Here is a 23,142-nt window from a genome sequence, read left to right as displayed (position 1 = left end):
TTTTGGGAATTTCTCAATTTTACTTCTCAGAAGAAAGTTCCTCTTTCTATGTGCAGATTTTCTTAGAAGTCCCATCTTTCTTAGGCTAATTTCCATGTAATAGCTCACATTTACAGATGAAGAAACTGAAGCTCCAAATGGTTAGGTAACTTACCCTTGGCCAGCCATTTATTATGTCTTGAGTTAAGATTTAAAATCTTCCAGATCTGGAGCCCAATACCCTGTCCACAGTTATCTATCCTATTAAACTTTAATCATGAAATTCTATCAATGCAGTTTGCTCCCCACCAAAAACAATCTAACTCCTATTTATGCCTTCACTGAATCTCACCCAAATGCTCTCCCCCTTCTGGGTTCCAGGTTTCTTCACATGAGTACTACCTACATAGTATACCAAGCTGATATACCCTCTTGACCTCTTTTTAATCTATTCTGCTCCTTCTCAAAAAATATCTACTCTTCCATAGATCATTCAGTTCTTTTGGGACTCTACTACTATAAACTCTAGGTCTCCTTGCTTGTTACCTAAGCATTGTGTATTTATGTGACTCATCTGAGTCAATATATTTCATTACTTGTTCCTCTTTTGACTTTTGTCTCTTGATGATTTCTAGGAGAGTCTACTGCCAATCATGGTTCCACAATGTAAGAGTTTAGTCATTTTTAGTTGTTTCTGATTTTTTTATGACTTCACAAAGCATTTTCTTATAAAGATAATGGAATGATTCGCCATTTTCTTTTCCACATTTTGCAGATGAGGAAACTGAGGCAAAGAATTTACTTTCTCAGGTCACATACCTAGTAAATATATGAGGCTATATTTAAACTTAGATGAATCTTTTTGATTCCAGGCCCTACACTATCTACTGTACCACCTAGCTGTCCAACACTGTAGTTTACTCTATTTTGTGTGTGTGTGTGTGTGTGTGTGTGTGTGTGTGTGTGTGTGTGTGAAATACATACACTCATACATATGTACAGCAGATATAGGTAGAAGACAGTTTTCTCTGATAAGAATTTTAAGATTCCAGGAAAATACAGTTTTAATAGTTCTTGCTAGGTATATTTCATTACTAGGCAGGAGCTCACAATCCCTATATTTTTAAGCCATGGTCCAGAAATCTCACTCGTATTCCCAGAAAACATCCTTTTATCCAACAATACCTTGTTAAATCTTCCTCTTTAACCTGAAACACTTGCCATGAGCAATGATTAAAAACAAAAACACTCCTCAGCTTATTGCCTTAGATACCATACCATAATCTTATTTAATACGAGGAAAATTTCCTTTAAAATCACTTTTCCCAAAAGATAATGGACTTTCTTTGGAAGTATCTTATGGCCTTGAGAGATAAGTTAGAACAAAGGCAAAATAACATTTGCTGGGTATGTTGCAGAGAGAAATATGTGGACTGTATTAAATAAGTCTCTGTGGTCCCTTCCAATTCTTGTGTTTCTGTGAAGTTACCTATTAGAATTGGAGAAGGCAACCAATGTAAACCTTATTAAAAAAAAAAAGTTTTAAGTTATCTCATACAACTTCCTAATTTTATAAATGTGGAAACTCCAGGAAAATTAAGTGACTTCCTTAAAGTCAAGGAAATAGCAAATTCTGGACTAATGTGCAGGTATTCAAATGTCTAGTCTAATGCTCTTTCCACTACACCAAACTATTTCTCCTAATAATAGCTGAAATAATCTTAATAGAACTTTAAAGATTATGGAAGAAGCTACATTATATCATTTAAGCTTTATAATAAACTTGCAAAACTGGAACTACAGCTATTACAAATAAATCAAGTGAAGAGATTAGAGGTTTGTCCATGAAAGCATAAAGTCCATTAAGTTCTAGAAAGCAGGGGGTCCAGGAAAGATCTAAATCTAGGTCCTGCTACCAGTCTAGCACTTTATCCACTATCCCAAGCTGACTTGCATTGCTTTGTGAATCTTAGCTGGTGACTGAGGACAGAGTTCTGAATTATGCTCCAAAGAGAAATGGAATAGTGAAAGAAGGGTGCTATAACGGATTTGGAATTAAGAATTAGAATTTCATCCAAATCCTAGATTTGACATTTGTAAGATAAATAACTTAGTGACCCCTGGGGGTAGTTACTCTGAATCTGTCACCTTATCTGTAAAAATGTCTTCAGTAATATTCAGGGTATCTGTCTCAGAGTTATCATGAACAAAGTACTCTGAAAACCTTTCAAGTACTATATAAAAATGGGATGAGATTTGCCTTGCTAAGGGATTTTTCTTTTTTTGTTCATTGATTCACTGAGACCCAATAGGTCACTGTGCCATCCACAGAAAAAAACAATTATAGGCAGATGTTTAGAATATCCAACCCACTAACATTTGCTGCCAACAATCTTGACCAATGGTCCTGGTCAACTGCCCCCAGTACAATCTGGTACTATTGTTTCCTAGTAATCAGTATTTCAAACTAAAAAACTCTTATTTCTAACAAATATTCTACAATTCAAATTATTCACTATTTCAAATTAGCTTTCAAATTAATATGTGTTAATGAGGTGTTTATACTAAATGATCTTTTATAAATGTTATCTCCTTTGATTCTTACAGCAATCCTGGGAAGTAAGGATTCTATTATTATCTGTATTTTAAGATGAGAAGACCTAACTAAAGGTCAAGTGACTTGCTTAGGATCCCACAACTTGTAAGCATCTAAGACTGTTTGAACGCAGTTCTTGAAGCCAGGTCCACAATTCTATCCACAATGACACCAATTACCTGTAATATCACTTTCATAAGGAATATTTAGCATCATACAAAAGCAGTCTATTAGTCTGGAGTGATAAGTCTAGTATTGATAATGGTCTATCTTTTTTTTTCCCCTTAAGAGAACAGTTAAAGAATATGATTTTCAGTTTCCCCAAAAGTCAATCTGTGATTATACCAAGAAAATTTTACTTCCAACTCTAGAAATACCTCCTTAATAAAAAAAATTCTATTTGTTTCTGTGTCAAGGATGACACAGGGCAAGAGATATGAATAATGATGATAGCATCTGATTCAAACATTTTTATGGAGCAAACCTCTTTCTTCTTGCTACCTAGATTCAAATTAGCATGGATCACATTTATACTAGACTTTAATGTTTGTAGTAAATCAACATTATTTCACTTGATTCTTATAAGGACCCTTGTGATACTATCCTTTTATAGATTAAAAGTTAATTAACATGCCCAGAGTCACACAAATACCAAGAACTTGAAGCAGATTTCAAACTTAGGTCTTTACTGTAAGTCTAGCTTCATATCCAGTATATAAAAATTCCTTTCAAAACCATAGTCCACACTTGAATGTCTTTTTTTTTTTTTTTTTTTGGAAGGGGGGCTATTTTTAAACATTAACTTTTATGTGTTTATAAATACACACACATATGTAGTTTGTAATGGAAAACTTGTTTTCTAATAATCATTTGACACTGAAATGTGAGTTTGAAGGGGAAATTCCCACTCTTCAAAGTGTTTTTCTCTATTAGTAGGAAAGAGAGTAAATTTCTCATGTTTCTCTTCTATTTAAGTCACTGAAGATATCTATACAAAATAGTTACCTCCTCTGAACTTGACTAAAATGAAGGACTATGAAATTATCCTGCCCATAATTGAATCTTTTCTAGTCAGTAAATAAAAAGTTAAGTGCCTACTCCAAGTTAGGCATTGCTCTTGATAGGATCTACCAGAGGTTCTGTTTTATTTGGGATTATCTTTGAGGATCTGGCTGAAGTTCAAACTATTTTTTTATTATCTGTGCTTTTTTCTATCCATTATTAGTTATCATATCCTATCCTAATTTTGCTCACTGGATTCTGATTCAGTTCAGAGATCTTAAAAACTGAAAGTGATCACAGTACCTATGACAAAGTTTTGCTCAATGAGAATTATATATCTATTTCTTTTGATCCCTAAGAATTCCTTGGGAAAAGTCCAGCACATGCAAGCTTAAAGCCAGTGATACTATCATTAGTTAAGTACCAAAGGATTTAATAAGAGAACTTCATACAGCTAGAAATAAACACTTCTGGATGATAAATTTCTAAAGGTTTCTTGGAACTGCAATGAGAACTACTAACTTGAGGATCTGATTTACAAAATACCTTAAAAATACAAATATATACATAAATTACAGAAAAAATAGCCTCTAGGAAATAATCTCTCTTCACAAATGCCAAATTTAATATTTGAATTTACAGTGAATATAACTCAACCAAACTACTTAAATAAAGCAAATGCATTCCCTTCAAATTCCAGAATCAAAGTTTATGAAGAATCAGTAATACAGTATTTAAAATCAGAGTAATTAAACTGTAGATATAAGTATATTCAGCCTTATACTTTCTCATTCACAGAATGCTGATCATCTTTTTTTATTCATGTAGTTCTGACAAGCTTTCTCCTGACTTTTACCTGAAAGTAAAATCCGTTTTTTTGGATGTTTGCTTTAAGATTATGAGACGAACCTTGGAAATAAAATAATTCAATTTGAACAGTTAGGCTGCCCATATTTCCATATTAGTGGAGGGGGACGGTTTTCAACAAGGTCTAGATGCAAGCAACCAACCAATGATTTGGTTTAGGACTACTGCAGGTCTTATGAAACAGTCTGTCTGTAGACCAGAATGTCAATTTTGTAATAAAGAGGGTTCTTACTTTCGTAGGGCTCTTGAGGAATCTACAAAGTTGAGATTTCCCCTTAAACAAATAACAGGTATACCGAACCAGCCGTCACGGGAGGTCCATCACGTACAACCCTTTCCATCACTCAACAGAACCACGTGTGGCGGCCAAGATTCCCTACGGAGGCCGCAGAGTGGTTACAATTCAAAAAATGGTTGCTTGTCCTGTATCCTTGGGGGAAGGCGAGAGGAGGAGGCAAAACTGCCAGGCCTTGGTAAAAACAAAATAACTACGGAAAACTTCTAAGGGCGCCCTCTCAATGTGGTAACCAGGAAAGAGAACGTGATAGGAGAAGGAAAGGGCAAAGGGCAAATGGAGGAAACAGGTTAAGGACTCTCCCCCCCCCCCCCCCCGGGAGGAGGGAGAAGAGGAGGAGGCAAGGGGAGGAGGAGGAGGAGGGCCGCAGGAGAGGAGAGCCCTGGGACTGTTAGCTACCCCCGCAGGGCGGGTCGTGCCCTTCCCCGCCAGGTCCATGTAGGGCAGTTGGCCACGAGCTCTAGGTCCTGCTCCAACTTCTCCCCAGTAGAATCGAACCCCCTTTCCCCACTGCCTCAGGTCAGCGACTACTCCCCTCCCCCCCAACACCTCCCTCCTCCCGCCCCTCGGGGCCGAGGTACCTCGGAGGACGTTGGGTCCGTGACCGCAAGCACTGACAGGGCAAGTTTTCTCGAGCAGCAGTCTCAGGGGCAATCACTGATAGGAGACCAACTACCCCCAGGGTCCCCGTAGAAGCCAGAGTGGACGGGCCTCCCCTCAACCTCCCCAGACGCGGAGAAGTCGGGCGGTCGTTGGCTCTCTTTAACCAGCCGCTCCCACTCAAAACGTGCTTGCGACTCGAGTGCTCAGTCTCCAGTCTCAAAGACAGCGACCTGCGCCCAGCATCCTGGGAAACGTAGTTCATTTAAGAAAAGAACCTTATTGAACTCTTCCCTCCAAGCAAAAATGGGGAGGAAACGTGAAGCGCATGCGCTGTATGGAATTGAGACTGTTTCCCCGCCTACGGGAAGTTGCGTAACAGCCGAAGCGTGGCGCGCTTACTACTTCCGCAAACAGAATGGCGGAAAGCTTTACTCAGGTGAGTGTTACTAGCTAAAACTCTGGTCCTTTTCTACCCTCAGTGTGCTTATTACTCTCTCGCTTCTACCCGTCTTGGGGGTTCTTGCCATTGCAGAGATAAGGCATGCATCGCTTATGCTCTGCCTTATTAATCAATTTGTCGCGCACCTTGCCTACTTAGTAGCCCCGCGTTCATTGTGTTATGTGGCGGGGAAGGAAGTCTGTGGTCCTTGTAGTAGGGGTCGGACGTGACGTTGGCTAAGCGCGAGCGGCGGTTGAGCCGGCTTCTGCAAAGGTGGGCAGAGGGACGGTGAACACCGGACTTCAGTACCGTCTGGGTACATTCAGCTGGGCCGCGGGGAACTATTGGAATCTGTGGCTGGCTAGATGCGTGTTCAAGCTCCGTGGGGCGGTAATCGCGTTCGGTCCCGCGACGCGCTCAAGGTGTCGCGCGAGAGACAGCTGGGGGAGGGGGAGAGAGGAGAAGTTTCTAACCCTGGGTTTGAGGAGCTCATGTGGAGAGGAGAGCTGTGGGAACCGAAGAATAAAGTGAGGGAAGAGCGGAGCCTGCGGCATCCCGGCCTTCTTCTTTTAAAGTAAAGTGTGGAGAAAGGGTGGCCTGGGGGCAGACTCCCTTAGTATTCCCAGATTGATTGTCTTTCTTTGGGGCTAGCGGAGGAGGCCGCGGCGCAGCGTGGGAGGGGTCCCCGGCCTGTTGGCCCGCGGAAGCGGAGCCCGCAGGCCTTTGCTGGCTACTTGGGGAAGCTCGGCTCGGGAGCCCAGGGCTGCGCTGCGCTTTTGGCGCTGGGGTGGAAGCTTTAAAGGGATCGTGCCTGAGATGTAATGTCATGGTTCCTTTGGAGGGTTTGTTCCCCTTCTATTTGCTCGAATTTTTCCGGACGTTTTCGGTAGCTTTGTTTTTATCTCCCCCAATTCACCAAGACTTGTGGCATGTTCTCGATTGGTAACTTCACTACTCCGAGGGGTGCTCTCTATTCCCCTTTCCAGGTAATGTTATTCATTCTGAAAACATTTTTTGGGGGGGTAGTTATCTGGCAAATCCTTTATCTTGCGAAATGAAAAGGGAACAGCTCTTGTAAATGAAATTCACAGCTAATAAAGCTATCGTTTTTCAACTCTTTAACATTAAAGAAAATTCTTATCAGAACCAGTTTTTGATTGAAAGTTTTCAACTAAATTAGATTGAGTTGGATTTGAGACCTGTTTTGTGCAAAAACCCTGTGAACAATTTTTTAAAAAGCTAAAATCTGGACATAAGAAATGTCTCTGCTAGTGAGGGATGGGGGGAAATCATGGTAACGTTTTGTTGGGAGAAATGCAAACCACAAAAAGAGAGATTACTTACCACTCTGGGGTCATGGTTATGAAAGATCGAGTAAAGGGAAGAAGTGCTTTGACAGTTTCCGGGAGAGTGATTATTCCCACAAGTGTTTGGTTTTGTTTTGAATGCAGGCTCAGAATATGAAGAGTCAAAGTTTAGAGGTCGGAGGGGAATTCCATCTAGAACTGTGGGCTCAAAGACTAATGGGAGGAAGAGGATTCTTGGAATGTTCAGTTCTTCTGTTGGAGTGTATAGGCATAAGACTTCAAGACTGATTTGGGAGGAAGTTCAGCCTGGAAATCTCCCTCTTATCTAGGAAATCTGGTGTTTTGAGCAAATATTGGGAAGCCTTTGAATGTTTTGATCAAAAGGATGTTGACTAGAGATAAGCTTTGGGAAACTTATCAGGCTCCGATTTTGTTTTCCAGCAGAGGACACTTGGAGAGTAATGAATTGGATTTGAGAGTCTCAGCCTCTCACTCTGTTCAGTCATCAAAGTCCTGAGGCTAGACAAAAATAAAAACTACGGTTGTTGGCCCGGGATGCACTCAGTGACCTTCCCTTCTTTAAATTAAAGTCATTCCCTGGTCTCAGTTTGTCTGAGACCGAACCCATTCTATTATTTAGCATTGGGGAATGAGTTGAGACTAAAGATGAGTTAATTTGCCATTACAAAGATAACAGTTTGGGAAGGGAAACCTTCAGAACCTAAACAATGAGTCACTGAAGATTGGATTAGGATTACTGTGGCTATTCTAAGAGAAGCTATACCAGGGAAACCTTCAGAACCTAAACAATGAGTCACTGAAGATTGGGTTAGGATTATTGTTGGCTATTCTAGGAAAACCTGAGTGAGAAAAGATTGACATGCTGAATGTGTAGTCAGTGGAGGTTTTTTTTTTTTTTTTTTTTTTTTTTAATAAAAATTTTTGATGGACCCAATGTTAATGTGGGATTAGGAACAAGAATGGAGAAGTTGGTGTGAGAATAACCCCAGGATTGGGTTTGAGAAGGTATGAGTAGGCCATGGGTTAAGAAAGCAAGGAACACAAGGCTTGAGAATAATGTATAATTCAATTTTCCAACGTATCTTAAGATTGAAGGGCAGATCAGTTTCCTCAGTAATGAGGTGGAGATGGTGGTGGCATCTTCCATGCAGTGTGGTTGTGGGGTTCAAATGTGATAATATTTCAAAAGAGTGCTAAGCACAGCACTTGTTTATGGTGAGTGCCATAGAAATGCTCATTCTATTTCCTAGTCATGATTTTTGTCATTTCTTGTGACAATTATATTCTATTACATTCTGTTAACACAATAAAATCAAGTATTGCCTGTATATGTAGTATTTTTCTAATAAGATTCCTAACACATTCTTTATGAATTTAAGGAAGAAAACACATGTTTTAGTGTATGCTAAATCTGCTGAATTAACAAATAATTGTATGGCTGATCATTGATAATGGAATTGACAAAGGAATTTCAATTTAATACATTTAAAATTTCGAGCTCTCTATAGATCTAAAGGTTAGTTAGCCTAGATTTAGAGCTTTTACTTTGTAAAATTAGTGCTTTTTTGGCGATGAAATCGAGACCTTTTCTTCCCTAACCCCATAAATTTACTATTCATTAAGTATGTCTTCAAGGGGAATTATAGTTGGGTAAATTTAAAATATATATTTTGTATTCTGATACCTTCCAGTTCTGTCTGGTATTGGGGGGTTATGAATAATCCTACTCAGCTATCTCAGTACAGTCCTTTAAATTTAAAATCAATAATTAGAGGAGAATTTTAGGTACTCTGTAAGAATCTTTAAAAACAAACAAACAAAACCCTTTTTGAAAGGGAATCGTACTCGTTAAAATCAAGAGAAAAGTTATCAAACTGTCGTCCATATATCTGAACTTGTAGTTGAGCACCACAACTCATGAAGGGATCCTAATTCCAGGCAAATTTTCTTTAGTATAAAAGTAATGGACAAATGACTTCAGCAGGAAGAATCTGGTACGATATATTAAAGCTGAATGTGAATGAGTGTGGGGAAATTGTTTCTCCTGGTAGGTTGTGGGGGGGGGGAGGGAATCAAACCTCTGTGTAATGTTCTCTTTAAAATGTAATGTTCTCTGTTGAGGTTTTGCTCTATTGAGCAGTGTTCATTTTAGTTCAGTAATCACCACAAGTGCAGCCAGGTGTCCAGATCCTTTATTATCTATTTCAAAGTCTTGTCTCCTTTCCTGGAGCCCTATTAGCTTTCTTATAGTCCAGATACTTTATTATCACCTTCCTGGGGCTGGGCAGCTTTCTGGAGAGCCTTTCAGTCTGGCCTTGGTCCAGACTGTCCAGTCCTCTTAGTGGGGGAAGTGCAGGAGGCCAGGCCAGCCACCAGAAGGTTGAAGATCTCCCCTTGGTTTTAAGAGCTTAAGCTCCTGCCGCCAGTCCTTTGCCTTCTCTCTGAATCCAAAGGTTTGTGCTTCAGCCTCCAGCTATCATAAAGGTGGACTATGGAATGAATCTGTCTCAGCTCAGCCTCGGAGAGCTTCAATAGCTTGTCCTTTTCCAGCCGTGAGAGCTTCTCACTTCTATAAGCCACACTGAGTACACACCAATCATTATATCACTAGGAAACCATTATTTGTTGTAGGATTAGATCAATGCTAAACTAGATTTAACCATTGTCTCCTCAATTCCATTTAGTACCTTGTTTCAAGTTCTGGCCCATAAGGTCTTATAGGGTTCAATCAATCATACTGAACCCTGGTAAATTAGATAATTAATTAAACTAAATTAAATAACTTGTCTCAATCAATTCTACTGACTTAGTACCTTATAAGAATCCTTTGTTTCAAGTTCAGCTTTCTGGCCCATAACACCTTTGGAAGCATCCCTCTTTGCTCAGACAAAGACTATTCCAAGATAAGAACTACTTAGATTAGGAGTGATCCAGACATGCATAAGAAACTGATGGGGAATTTTAAAACATACTATAAAAACTAAATTAGTTGGCCACTGATAGTTGAAAACTAACAAAACCTTTAGAAGGCATGTAGAAACTGCACTAGTAGCAATACTTGCTAGAGGTCACAGTAAAGGAACTGGTGCCAATAATTGCTAATCACAAAATAATCTGTTTACTTTCTAAGTCCATTATTTTATTATTTTCAAACTTTTAACAAAACCTGAAATTTATGGGGAAAAAAAAGATTAAAGGGCAGAAAATGAGAATAAACCAAGGAAGATGGATTAGAAAAATAGGGAAGGTACTAGAAGAAAGGACAAATAGTAGTTGGAAGAGGTAGAGAGAAAGAAGAGGACAAGAGATTACAAAGAAGGATCTTCAGAACAGAAGGAAATAAACATTTTTTAAATGCCTGCAATGTGCTAGGTACTGTGCTAAGTGCTTTACAAATTTCTCATTTGATTTTCACAGCAACCATAAGAGAAAGATTGGTTTTTTATTTTCCCTATTTTTCAGACTAGCATTGAGCAACTGGCTGAAGGTTCCACAGGTAAGAGTCTGAGGTGGGATTTGATTTCTTAATTTCAGGTGCAATACTCAATCCACTGTGCCACTTAATTGCCTTTTCTGGATTTAAAGATGTGAAATTAGCATGGTTATGAGAGATAGATTTAGGTGGCTAAGTTTATACGAAAATAAACATCCGAGGTGATGAATTTAAGGAGGATTTCAATATAGTATTGAAGTGATGAAGTGAATGGACTACAGCAAAAGACTATGTCATTGGTAGAAACACAGTATCTAAGGGGGCCCTTAGTGAGATTGAGGATGATACTGTGGAGTTAATTATGTACAGTTTTTTGTACTAATGCCTTCTGTTATCTTGCTAGAGACATCACCTCCTGAGGCTATTTTGTATAAACTGGATGGCCATAATCACAACTTGATTTAACTATCATATAATTAGCATAGTTAGTATATCTTGTATAATTTGTATACCTTCCCTATAAAAGATTCCATCTTTCACTTTATTAATTGTGTGCTCTTTAGAGACTTTGAGTTGTTAAAGCTTTTATAATAAAGCTTTATCCCTTGACCTGGTGATGATTTGAGCCTATGAATTCATTTCGGATGACTCCTCACCTTCATGAATTGTACCTCATCTTGGCTTGTACCTTATCACCTTATCACTCACCTTATAAGTGGAGTGGATTGGAATTGACTGATTTTTTTTTTTTTTTTTTTGAAAGAAGAGCAAGAATGACTTTGGAGATTTCTGACAAAAGTTTGGATGAATCACATTAACTAAGTTCTTACTATGCAATATATGCTATGTTGAACACTGGGGATACCAGGAAAGACAGAAAACCAACCAGAAAACCTGTTCTCAAGGAGCTTCCTTTAATGGGAGAAACTATACAAACTGTGTACAAAAGTTGTGTGTGTGTGTGTGTGTGTGTGTGTGTATGCAAACAAGATATACATACACATACATATGATAAGTTATTAATGTGGAGAAGTAATTAAAATTAAAAAGAACTAGGAAAGGCTTCCTGTAGAGAATGGAGCTGTAGTTGACACTTGAAAGAAGCCAGGAAAAACTAGTAGACTAATGATGAGGGGAGAGCCTTCTAAGCATGGGGAAACCATTTGAAAATTGTCCAGTTTTAGGAGATGGATTGTCATGTTTGAGGAGTACCAAAGACTCCCATTTCCAAGGGGGAAATACGTTTTAAGAAAACTGGAAAGGTGGAAGCAACTAAGTCATGAGGAGTCTTAAAAGTCTAGCCTTCCTTGTCATTTCTTTATGCCACAACAGTACTCCATCACAATCATATTCCATCTTGTTCAGCTGTTTCTCAATGAATCATCCCTTCACTATCCAGTTCTTTGCCACCACAAAAAAAAACGTTATATTTTCGTACATAAAGCTCCTTTTCTTTTTTTCTTCAATCTCTTTGGGGTAGAGACCTAGTTGTGATATTACCAGGTCAAAGAGTATGCACAATTTTATAGCTCTTTGTGCACGGTTCCAATATGTCCTCCAGAGTAATAATTCATGGATATATAGCTATTTTCTTCTCATCCCCTGAAGTATTTGTTTCTGATGAGTGTGAGATAGTTCCTCAAAGTTTTAATTTGCCTTTTTCTATTCCATATTTATTTGATTTTTTTTCCCTTACAAATACAAATTTTCTTACAAACTTTTGATTTTGTCTTGTGAAAACTTCCTGTTCATATTCTTTGATCATTTATTAATTGGGGAATAGCATTCTTAATAAGTTTGTTTCAGTTCCCTATGTTTGAGAAGTGAGGCACATATCAGAGAAGCCTGTAACATGTAGGATATGAACTTGGTTTTTGATATTGCTTCCTATTGTATAGTTCTTTTTAGAAAAATGTAGTTTCCCTGATTCATCTCTTTAAATTTTTTGCTTTTGCTTGTCTGAGATTATGATTACTGTCCCCTACCTTTTGTATTTTAGATTAAACATGTTCTGCTCAGACCCTTATTTTACCTCTATTTCTGTTTCAGATGTTTCTTGTAAAACATATTGATGGATTCTAGTTTCTAATCCATTCAACTATCTGTTCTGTGATTAGGCCCTTTTCACTTATGAAGTTATGATTACCAACAGTTTATTTCTCTCCATCCTATTTTTTTCTTTTTAATCTTGCCTCTCCTTAAAAGTCTTTTGTTTCTAACTACTGCTTACCTTAATCTATCCTTCCTTTTATGATCTCTCCCATTCTCTTTTAATTTCCTCCTGTTTCCCAATTGGGCAAGATCAATTTCTATACCCAACTAAATCTGTCTTTCTTTGAACTCGTTCTGATCTGAATGAGGTTCAAACATTGGTTGGCCCCTCTCCCCCCATTTTCTCTCTTACTTACATAAGCTCTTCCTTCAACACTACTTTTATGTGAGAAAATTTCTTCTTCCTTCCTCTCTTTCCCTTATTCATTTTTTTTCTCCCCCTCTTTATTTGTTTTAATCTGGAAATAATTCTAGCATTATCAACTTAAACCCCATGCTCTTTTGTGTATAATCTTCCATATAGAAGTGTAAATGATTTAATCTTTGAGTACATTAATAATTTTATTATACTTTCCTCGACTCTTCTGTTTTAATGTTAGATTTTCTATTCAGTACTATTCTTTTCATCAGGAATCTTTGGAATCCCTCTGTCCCATATTTCCCTTTGAAGAATTATACTCAGTTTTGTTGGGTTCTTGGTTAAAATGTTTGCTCATTTGCCTTTTGGAATGTTATATATTAATCCTCTGTTCCTTTATCATGGAAGTCATTAAATCTTGTGGGATTTTTAATGTGTTAATGTGGCTCCATGATATTTGAATTGTTTCTTTCTACTTGATTGCTGTATTTTCTTCTTGACCTGGGAATTCTGGAATTTGGCTATAATATACCTGTGAATTTTCATTTTAGGATCTCTTTGAGGAAGTAATTTCATTTTTACTCTCTGGATCTAATATATTGGGGCATTTAAAAATAATTACTTTAAATATGATTCTAGATTTTTTTTATCTTGAATTTCAAGTAGTCCAATAATTCTTTGATTTCTCTCTTCATTTTCTAGTTCACCTGCTTTTCTAGTGAAATATTTCCTAATTTGTTCTGCTTTCCCCACCCATGTTTTTGATTTTGTTTTATTGTTTCTTGATATCTTAAGGAATTATTTTCTTCGGTGAATTTTTGTACCTGTTTTTTCTTTTGACCTATTCTTATTAAGGAGTTCTTTTCTTAAGTTCTTAAGAGGTTTTTTTTTTTTTTTTTCTTTCCTCTTAACTATTAGGCTAATTCTGTTTTAAAGTTTTTGTGTGCCCCTTTTGCCAAGCTATTGTTTTTCTTTTTTTCCCCATAATTTTCTTGAATTTATATTATTTCTTTTACCAGTTCTTATTATATTTCTTTTACCAATTTTTCTGCTACCATGCTTTATCTCTTTAACTTTTCCAGGAATTCTTGCTGGGCTTGTGTTATGGGCCAGAACTCTGAATTTGAAACAAGGATTCTTACAAGGTGCTAACTCGGTGGAATTGAGAGACAATAGTTATCTAATTTAGCATGGTGCTTAACAGTTCTCTAGTTCAGTACATGCACTTAGTACTTACTATAGTTCTACAAGATTCACACCTTTAATAAGAGAGTATATAAGTTCAGACAAACTCAGCCAGAATCAAAACTAGGGAAGACAGAGAAGTGGTGATTGGCTTTCTTCCCTCCCAGAGACCCCAAGAAAACTCAACAGAGAACATTACATTTTAAAGAGAATATTACAGGCTTGAATCCGGTTAACATTTTTCTTTGAGGTTTTGATCATAGCTATTTTCATGTTGTCTTCTAAGTATATGTCTTGGTCTTTGAATGATCAAGGTTTTTTTTTTTTTTTTTGTTTTGTTTTGTTTTAAATTGCTCCTTCTTCTGGCCTATTTCTTAACTTTGAATTTATATTAGAATTGGGTTATGCTCACCATGGGGTGAGGAGGAATTATCTCAAACTTCAGGTTCTGCAAGTTTTTAGTGCTACCAATGTGGTATAATCTGGGGAGAGGTATGGTTACTGTTCTCTTGGTTTGTATTCTGGTCTTTACCTGGGAAGGGCCCCTGTTCTCCTGCAGCTCCAGTACTATTTGGCCCTGGAACTGTAACCAGTGCTGCTGTTGTCTTTTAATTGACCACAGTCATTCCTCTTAACCTTGGAGCTGGGACCTAGAACTGTATAAATGCAAGTGAGTATAGTATGTAAGGTCCCCTGTAATCTTTTTCTGGCCAGTTATCCAACCTTCTTACTCTTTCTGGGTTGAGAGCACCTGAAGCTGCCCCTGTTACTATCACATTCAAGACAGACATCCATTCTGATTCCCTAGATTACTCTTGTCAACTTTTTTAGTTTTCTTAGACTAGAAAAGTGTCTTACCCTTACCTTTTTTTTGGCTCTGCTACTCCAAAATTTCATTTGAGGTATTATTTTCAAGTTATTTGCAGAGGAGTGATAATTTTCTATTCATTATGCATATTAAATGTTTTCTATTGCAGTTTTCATTTATGAACTGAAGCTTTAAATTGAAATCATTGGACACAATGGAAAATTCTGCAAAAATGGAGGATTGTAAAAAAATCTTTCAAGATGAAGAGGCATCGGTAGTTTCCAAAACAGAACTCTCTATCAACACTAATGAAATTGAATGCTCTGATGGAAAGGACACTGACAATGTTCAGGAAAGCACACCAAAAAAGGGAAAACTAGAGTTTCAGAGTGACCCTGAAGTTAAGACTGCCAGTTGTGGAGAGGGCACTCCATCAAATACAAGAAAGTTGGATAATGAAATTATTCCTGAGAAAAGAGCTGCAGCAGGTGATGAAGAGAGTATTTCACGAACGAGAAAGTTAGAAACCGATGATCCAAAAGATGATACTTCTAGTTGTGGAGATGGCACTCCTGCAAAAAAGAGAAAATTGGAAGGTGAAGATGTTCCTGTAAAACGCAAAGTATGTGTGCTATATATTTAAGATATTTAGGTTTTTTAGTTTATTTTAAAAAATAACACAACTTTAATTTCCTTGTTGTAGTTCCTAAAAGATTTGTGCTTTATATTGATGTAATCTCATGCTTATAGTGTTTAGCTATTAGATAATTTAAAATATTACATTTGATTCATATTAGTTGTGATAAAGTTAACTGAAGTAATGAATTCTGCTTTTGAGAAAATTTTAGTTAGCTATATTTGAGTTTAAGGTTGTAAATAATAATAATAATTTTTTTGCTGAGGCAATTGGGGTTAAATGACTTGTTCTGGGTCATATAGCTAGGAAGTGTTAAGTTTCTGAGGCTAAATTTGAACACTAGTCATCCTGGTTGTTGCTCTATCCACTGCGCCACCAGGCTGCCCCTAAATTTTTTTATGTGGTTGGCCCTAAAAGACAAGGCAATTGATTTCCAATTGATAAATGGTCAAAAGAGATGAACAATTTTCTGATGAAGAAATTGAAACTATTTCTAGTCATATGAAAAGGTGCTCTAAATCACTATTGAGCTGAGAAATGCAAATTAAGACAACTCTGAGATACCCCTACATACCTGTCAGATTGGCTAAGAGGAGAGGAAAAGATAATGGTGAATGTTGGAAGGGATGTGGGAAAACTGGGACACTATTACATTGTTGGTGGAACTGTGAACAGATCCAACCATTCTGGAGAGCAGTTTGGAACTATGCTCGAAAAGTTATCAAACTATGTATACCCTTTGATCCAGCAATGTTTCTAATAGGCTTATATCCCAAAGAGATCTTAAAGGAGGGAAAGGAACCCATATGTGCAAAAATTTGTGGCAGCCCTTTTTGTAGTGACAAGAAACTAGAAACTGAACAGTATTGTATATGAATGTTATGGAATTAATGTTCTGTAAGAAATGACCAACAGGATGTTTCAGAGAAGCCTGGAGAGACTTATATGAACTGATATGATACTAAGTGAAATGAGTAGGACCAGGAGATCATTATGGACAGCAACAAGATTATACAATGATTAATTCTTATGGACATGGCTCTCTTCAACAATGAGATGATTCAAACCAGTTCCAGTTGTTCAGTGATGAAGAGAGCCATCCCTCCCAGAGAGAGGACTGTGGGAACTGAATGTGGTTCACAACATTCCCACTCTTTTTGTTGTTGTTTGCTTGCATTTTATTTTGCTTCTCTCTTTTTTTTTTTCTTGTGTAGCATTATAATTATATAAATATGTATGCATATATTGGATTTAACATATATTTCTACCATGTTTAATATATATTGGACCACTTGCCATCGGGGTGGGGTTGGAACACAGGGTTTTGCAAGGACTAATTTTTTTTTATTTACAAAACAAGCATTGGTGATTTTTCAACATTCCCTTGCAAAACCTTCTGTTCCAAATTTTCCCTCCCTTCTCCCCTCTTAATTCCTCTTAAAAATTATTGGAAAAATATTAATTGCCTACCATGTTGCAAATATTGTGTTTAGTAATGGGAATATAAATAGAAAATCTAGACAGTCGTTTTTCTCAAGGGAGAAGAGAAGGAAACAGTTATTAGCTATGCCAAATGCTTTACAAATAATACCTCATTTAGTCCTCATAACAATCCTAGGATGTAGGTGCTATTATTATTCCCTTTTCACAGATGAGGAAATTGATGCAGACAGGAATTAAGTGACAAGCCCAGGGTCTCATAGCTAGTAAGTGTCTGAGTTGGGATTTGAATATAGATCTTCTAATCCATATATTCTAGTCACATCATTGTCTCGTTTTCTAGGGTATATATGTTGCACACATATGTAGAAGTACACATAGTAGCCAGGAAAGAATATCATAATCTGGGAAATCACAGATTTTGAGTGTATCAGTAGAGTGTATTAGTAATGTAGCCTTTCTAGATTTGTTAATAATGGTAATAGGGATTTGATTACAGTTCTTAGAAAAAGAGATGAAGATTATGGTTGTAGGGTGGAGTGGGGAGAAGACTATAAACAAGGTGACAGTTTTGACAGATAGCTTCTTCTAATAATGGTCTCTGCTGATGTGGTTTGGAGAGTAAAGCAACAGGAGCAGCAATGTTATAAAAAGGAAGTCTTATGGATTCATATCAACGAATAAGGAATTTAAAATTTTAAACGTGGTGCACTTGTATAGATGAATTTTTATTTATCTGATTTTTATACCTATTTTAATATTGTCCTACTTTCTCTTGTGTTCAGCATTTAGAAGAAGGACATGGTTCAACTGTAGCTGCTCACTACAATGAGCTTCAGGAAGTTGGCTTGGAGAAACGAAGCCAGAGTCGTATTTTTTACCTTCGAAATTTTAATAATTGGATGAAGAGTGTACTCATTGGTATGATTGTCAGATTTGTATGTCTTATTTATCTTCCTCCAGCATAATTGGCCATTTTTCACACGTTTTGGTATATTTAAAGTTTTTTAAAGTGTGACTTCCCTTCGCATTTAGAGTTTTATTTCTATAAGGGATTGACAGATTTAATTGATATTGATTTGTTGGGGGAGAGGAAATGAGTTAATAAGAAGTCCCTAATCTCTGAAAAGTAGGTACACAACTCCATTTGTTTATATTTATTGACTGATGTTTCCTGTGGTGTTAGAAATTAAGTTAAATTTCTGGAGCACTAACACAGACATTGTAATTGCTTAAGTACTTTCTTCTGCCAGTAGAAATGATGTGGGATTGGGGTGTGTTTATCCCTTAAATTCTTTAGGCACAATGTTGCACTTGGTGATACATCATGAGTTAAACAGGCCATTGTAGACTGGCCAAAAACCTTTTCAGAGTAGGAAACTTGGTGCCTGGTGTTGAAACAAAACAGATAATTAAAAGTTTGCAAAATCTCATTTATTGGCACATGAAAAAAAATTATCTTGAATGCTGGTCAACTTAGATAAAATAGTACATTGGAGATTGCTTGCACTTGATTTTTAGGAAAAATGCATAAAGTCCTGAATATAGGGGACTTGTAAAAAGATATTGCCAAGAAAAAGATCATTTGGAATTTGTGGTCATTTGTATTCCACTCCATCTGCTCTCTTCCCTGCAGTTTCCTATTTCAGATCAAACTAGCTGGCTCCTAAAGTTCCTTCCAACTTTATGATTCTGTGAGCTTACTCTTAAATTCTTTGTATTCTTTTGTATTGTTTGTATTCTTGTAGCTTCTCTGTTTGCTCAGTGTAGCCCTTTTCGGCTGTTTCTGCTCATTTTTTTTCATCATATGCTTACATGTTGTTTTTTTTTCCCGTTTCAATTTCTGTAGCATTAAGAAGACAACTAGTGCGCACTTTGTAAAAAGTTATTCCCTGGAGTAGTCTTGGGGTCTAGTGACAGCTCTCACTCCTCTTCCTCCCCAGCTATTCCTAAAATCTCAGTGACAGTTTTTGTCTCTACACCTGCCTTTATAGTCTCTGTCCTAATGTCTACATTTTGAATAGTCTAGTTCCTTATTCTTTGTAAAATGTTTACATTTGTAATTGTAATGTAAAATTTGTAAATTAAGAAGTTTTTAATAGGTAATGTTTGTAAAAATAAGATTGATTTTTCACATTCAAAAATAAACATATTTATAGTGGCCTTTAATCTGAATTATTAAAAGCTTTATAGTATACAGGAAAATTATTATGCAGAAAAAAATAGCTTTTAAAAAAACCTTCCACTCATTTTCTTCTCTCTTTGCTCACTCTTTGAACATTTCCTTTTGATAGAAAAAATTTAAGCAAAAACTTCCTTTAGTAGCCAATTAATTTTTTTTTTAACTGTTTGAAAGTTCACCTTCCTCTTATGTTAAATTTACATTGTTGTCATATATAAATACTTTTTTATTTTTATTTACATTGTTCTTTGTTTATACAAATCTTGTTTCTTTGGATTCTTTGGGGCTTTTTGTTTGTTTTTTACTTTTTTGGGCCTCAGGATTTTATTTAGTAGTGAACGTCCCATGATGAGGAAAGGAGCTTTACTAATGCAAATTGGTAGCTGTTCTGTATCTTTTATTGTCCAGCTGAGTTTATGTGGGACACTTGAGAAATTTAAGGTAATTTCAGTCGTGCAGTATGTTTCAGAACTGAGTTTTTCACCCAAATCTCCTTAACTCCCTTTAATTCTCTTGTTTCTAACTGTACAGTAATATTCCATTACAATCAGTCTTTTCAGTTATTTTCCCCAATCAATATACATCCACTTTGTGTCTATTCCTTTGCTACTACAAACAATGCTGCTATGAAAATTTTCTCCAATTTAATTTTCATAATTCTGGAAATTAAATCCCCATCCATTTCTCACACTACAGTTAGTAGAAACACAAGTAATTACTCAGTGATCACTAAAGGTGAAGAACAAGCATTACATTAGGTATGTATTACTTTATGGTTAAGAACATAGACTGAAAGCTGGAGGGGGTCCTCAGTTCTTCTATTTCTACTTCTTACAGTTTGCAGATTTAATCCCAGAGCAGTTTAAGTGACTTGCCCCAAAGATAGTTAAGTAGAACTAGTATTTAAACCCAGTTCCTCCAGCTCAACATACAGTGCTCTTTTTACTGGACCACCATGCCCATAAAATGTATGATATAGCATATTTGCGAGGTGGGCTATGCAGATGTTACATATCCCCATTATACAGGGAAACGAACAAGCTCAATGTTATGATTTGTCCAATGATCCGTAGGTATGAAGTTGAAGTTTTGAATCTGGGACTCAGGCTATAACAAATTCTGTTTTCCAAATCTGAGCTCTTTTCATTCATGATGCTTCTGTGTTGCACAAAACAGAACATTTTATCCAGAAAGTGATGAGGAAGAAGTTAATTTGGATGTAGTAGTTGAGGTAGAATGTAATTGTAATAGTACTAACCATTGCAGTTGTTTAAGAATGTTTATAGGTGTTTATCCACAATGTGATTATTTCTTTGGGCTCTAGGTGTGATTTGACAATTATGAGAGAATTTTTAAATTGAGTTTTGTCAAGATCTTGATATATAGTTTTAATTAGGCTATGCCACTTTTTGATAAATCCTTGTGTAATTCTCTTTAGACTTCATTCTCTTTTCAAGAGATTCCTACTTTAATCAGACTGTTAACACATGAGAGTATCTTTGGAAAAACTTCTGTTTTCTTTGTAAATTAAGATTTTAAAATTCAAAATTAACAGCAAAGTCATGAGTTGAAGTAGAAGTCCTTATTTAAGCAAATAGCTTTGGTAACAAAAGATTGCAACATCATTTATGAATTATTAGTTCTTCCCTTTGCGGAAAAATATATATATTTGAGGAGAATTTTAGGACCATTTTTCAAAATGCTTTCCTATAAGAGCACATGATTTTTAATTGTTTCCATTTTGGAACAGTTAAACAATTTGGAAAACTATTTTTGTTTTAAATTTCTTTTTAAGTGCAAATTAAATTAAATGTTATGATTTCTGTGTCTTGTCAGATGAAAGTTAGTATGGGCAGTAATCGATGTTTTGGCAAAAATTAAGTAAAGTACTCTCTTTACTTTTTTCCTTTTAGGAGAATTTTTAGAAAAAGTGCGGCAGAAAAAGAAGAGTGACATCACTGTATTGGATCTGGGATGTGGAAAAGGTGGAGATTTACTCAAGTGGAAAAAGGGCAGAATTAGCAAACTAGTTTGTACTGGTAAGAGGAAATAAATTGTTTTAGACACACCTATTTTGCTGAGTTAGGTAACTGGAAATCATGTAAGGACTTCATAAATTAAAATATTATGGCATGAATCCCAGAGACCAAGTGGTAGTGAATCTTTAATGTACTTTTAATTAATACACTAAGGCATTAGTGATGCTTTTAAAGTAAGACATTGAAAAAGTAATGAGTTTTTTTCCCTTTGTGGGATAGTTATGTTTTTCTGTGGTCTGAATTTGTAGGCATAGCCTACGATATCTGCTGTTGGTCACAAGGTAAATGGTTTAAATAATGGAAAAGTTAGACATTAACCCTAAGGTTTTTATTTAATTGAACTTTATTAGCCCCTTACTGATATGATGTATAATGTGGTGTTTAGCACCAAATGATGGCAGGCAGAAAAACGTTGGGGTTCAATCATGTGAAAATTCACAATAGCCATTCACTTTGGCAGAAGGTAGGTTTATTTAGGGGAATAGATTTCAGACAAAATGAAGGAATATAATAGACACCAGATATGATAAATATGAAATAGAGTGGGAGGAGCATATAAAAGACAAGTTCCTCAGTAGAGCTCACAATTACCCAGTAGAAAGGGAAGCACCCCATGAGGTTGGGGCATGCCCTTACCTGGAAGACTAAATCCTGACCTAGCACCATAAAAGAGTTAGGTGTAAGGAGAAGTGGGTGTTGGAAAGTTAGGAGAGAAACCACGTGGAATGGGGGCAGGAGAAAGGGAAAGACACCAGGAGGCAGAGTACCATGGTGGGCTTGGCCCATAAGTAGGTTTTATAGAGAAAATTTAATCTCAAGCATATGACTGGGATTTCTAGAAAGAGTGGGTCTAAGGAGTTGGACATAATCTGGATTTCAGACTGGACCACCTCCCCAAAGGGTGGTGGAGCTTCACTGATCGCTCTATTGGTGCCTATCTTTAAAAACCTACCCTTTCCCTTGTGAAAGGGAGTTCTAACTGAATGCAAGGTCATTGAGGGAGAAGGCATTAGCAACTTGGGGACAGGAAAGATGGAGAATTCAGAGGGGTAGTGACAGAATTATTGCATTCTAAAAATGGAGGGCAGACAGGCAGGAGATAGTTTGGAATCACTTTGTAGAGGATTAAAAATAACAATACTCAAGGATTTATATTTTTATGTAATTATTCACTGTTTTGACAAATCAGACTTAAAATCTTGTTTAAGAAGATCATTTTGGTGATTTGGAGGTTCTGTTAAGCAGAATATAATTCAAAGTGGTTGTCTCTAAGAATGGGTTAATGAATAATATGCAGAGAATATCCTATTGTAATTCAAATCAACACTAATACTCTCCAACAAATTCCTATTTTCTATAACTTTGAAACAGAGATTTACCTTTTTTGTTTTGATTCTTTTCAGTCCTTAAGTAACATGCTTCTTAAAAACTTTCTTCCCATTAAAAAAACCCCATAAATTAATAGTTGCCTTTTCATCAAAATGAAGGTTTTTCTCTTTTTTATTTTGAAGGAAATAGAATTGGTCTTGTACCTAAATTATATTTATATGCCAAGAATTTGCTGTTACTGTATGAAATTTGTGCTATCATTCTTCCTCTACATTTTGCTTTCACCCTGTGTTTTGGTCTAATAACTTTTAATTGGAAACTTTTCTATGTAGATATTGCTGATGTTTCCATCCAGCAGTGCCAGCAGCGTTATGCTGACATGAAGAATCACTGTCGTGACCATGAGTACATTTTCAGTGCAGAATTTGTAACTGCAGATAGCTCTAAGGTATTGTTTCATGCATCGTTCTATCATTGTAATTGATTTTTGATAAATTTGCTTATTTATTTAAAACTTAAGTAGAAGTTAGAAAGAAAAAATAACATCATGTGCATAGCAGGACATAAGGG

At 36.4% G+C, this 23,142-nt stretch overlaps 2 protein-coding genes across 12 annotated transcripts in view; one reads left to right on the top strand and one right to left on the bottom strand.

Annotated features, from left to right (window-relative positions):
• Nucleotides 1-7,256, bottom strand: part of FAM210A (family with sequence similarity 210 member A) — a 37,750-nt gene extending 30,494 nt beyond the window's left edge. For 4 of the 7 annotated variants that reach the window (XM_074274586.1, XM_074274593.1, XM_074274554.1 and 1 more), the window contains exon 1: nt 5,321-5,658. Coding sequence is in view for 1 of the 7 variants with exons in the window: in XM_074274608.1 (XP_074130709.1) it covers nt 5,321-5,604 (284 nt within the window). In the remaining 6 variants the exon portion in view is untranslated. Of the gene's footprint in view, nt 1-5,320; nt 5,704-7,125 lie in introns of those variants that run through there. The other 3 variants (XM_074274600.1, XM_074274579.1, XM_074274570.1) reach the window with 3 other exon arrangements.
• Nucleotides 5,705-23,142, top strand: part of RNMT (RNA guanine-7 methyltransferase) — a 37,873-nt gene continuing 20,435 nt past the window's right edge. The window contains exons 1-5 of one of the 5 annotated variants that reach the window (XM_074274360.1): nt 5,705-5,778; nt 15,115-15,567; nt 17,808-17,943; nt 21,118-21,243; nt 22,905-23,020. In XM_074274360.1, coding sequence (XP_074130461.1) covers nt 15,160-15,567; nt 17,808-17,943; nt 21,118-21,243; nt 22,905-23,020 — 786 coding nt within the window. In that variant the 5' untranslated portion in view covers nt 5,705-5,778; nt 15,115-15,159. Of the gene's footprint in view, nt 5,779-5,928; nt 6,055-6,210; nt 6,356-10,535; nt 10,606-15,114; nt 15,645-17,742; nt 17,944-21,117; nt 21,244-22,904; nt 23,021-23,142 lie in introns of those variants that run through there. The other 4 variants (XM_074274398.1, XM_074274387.1, XM_074274368.1 and 1 more) reach the window with 4 other exon arrangements.

The sequence above is a fragment of the Sminthopsis crassicaudata genome, chromosome 1 (genome assembly GCF_048593235.1).
Source record: "Sminthopsis crassicaudata isolate SCR6 chromosome 1, ASM4859323v1, whole genome shotgun sequence".
NCBI lineage: Eukaryota > Metazoa > Chordata > Mammalia > Dasyuromorphia > Dasyuridae > Sminthopsis > Sminthopsis crassicaudata.
This window is presented reverse-complemented; position numbering and strand designations above follow the sequence as displayed.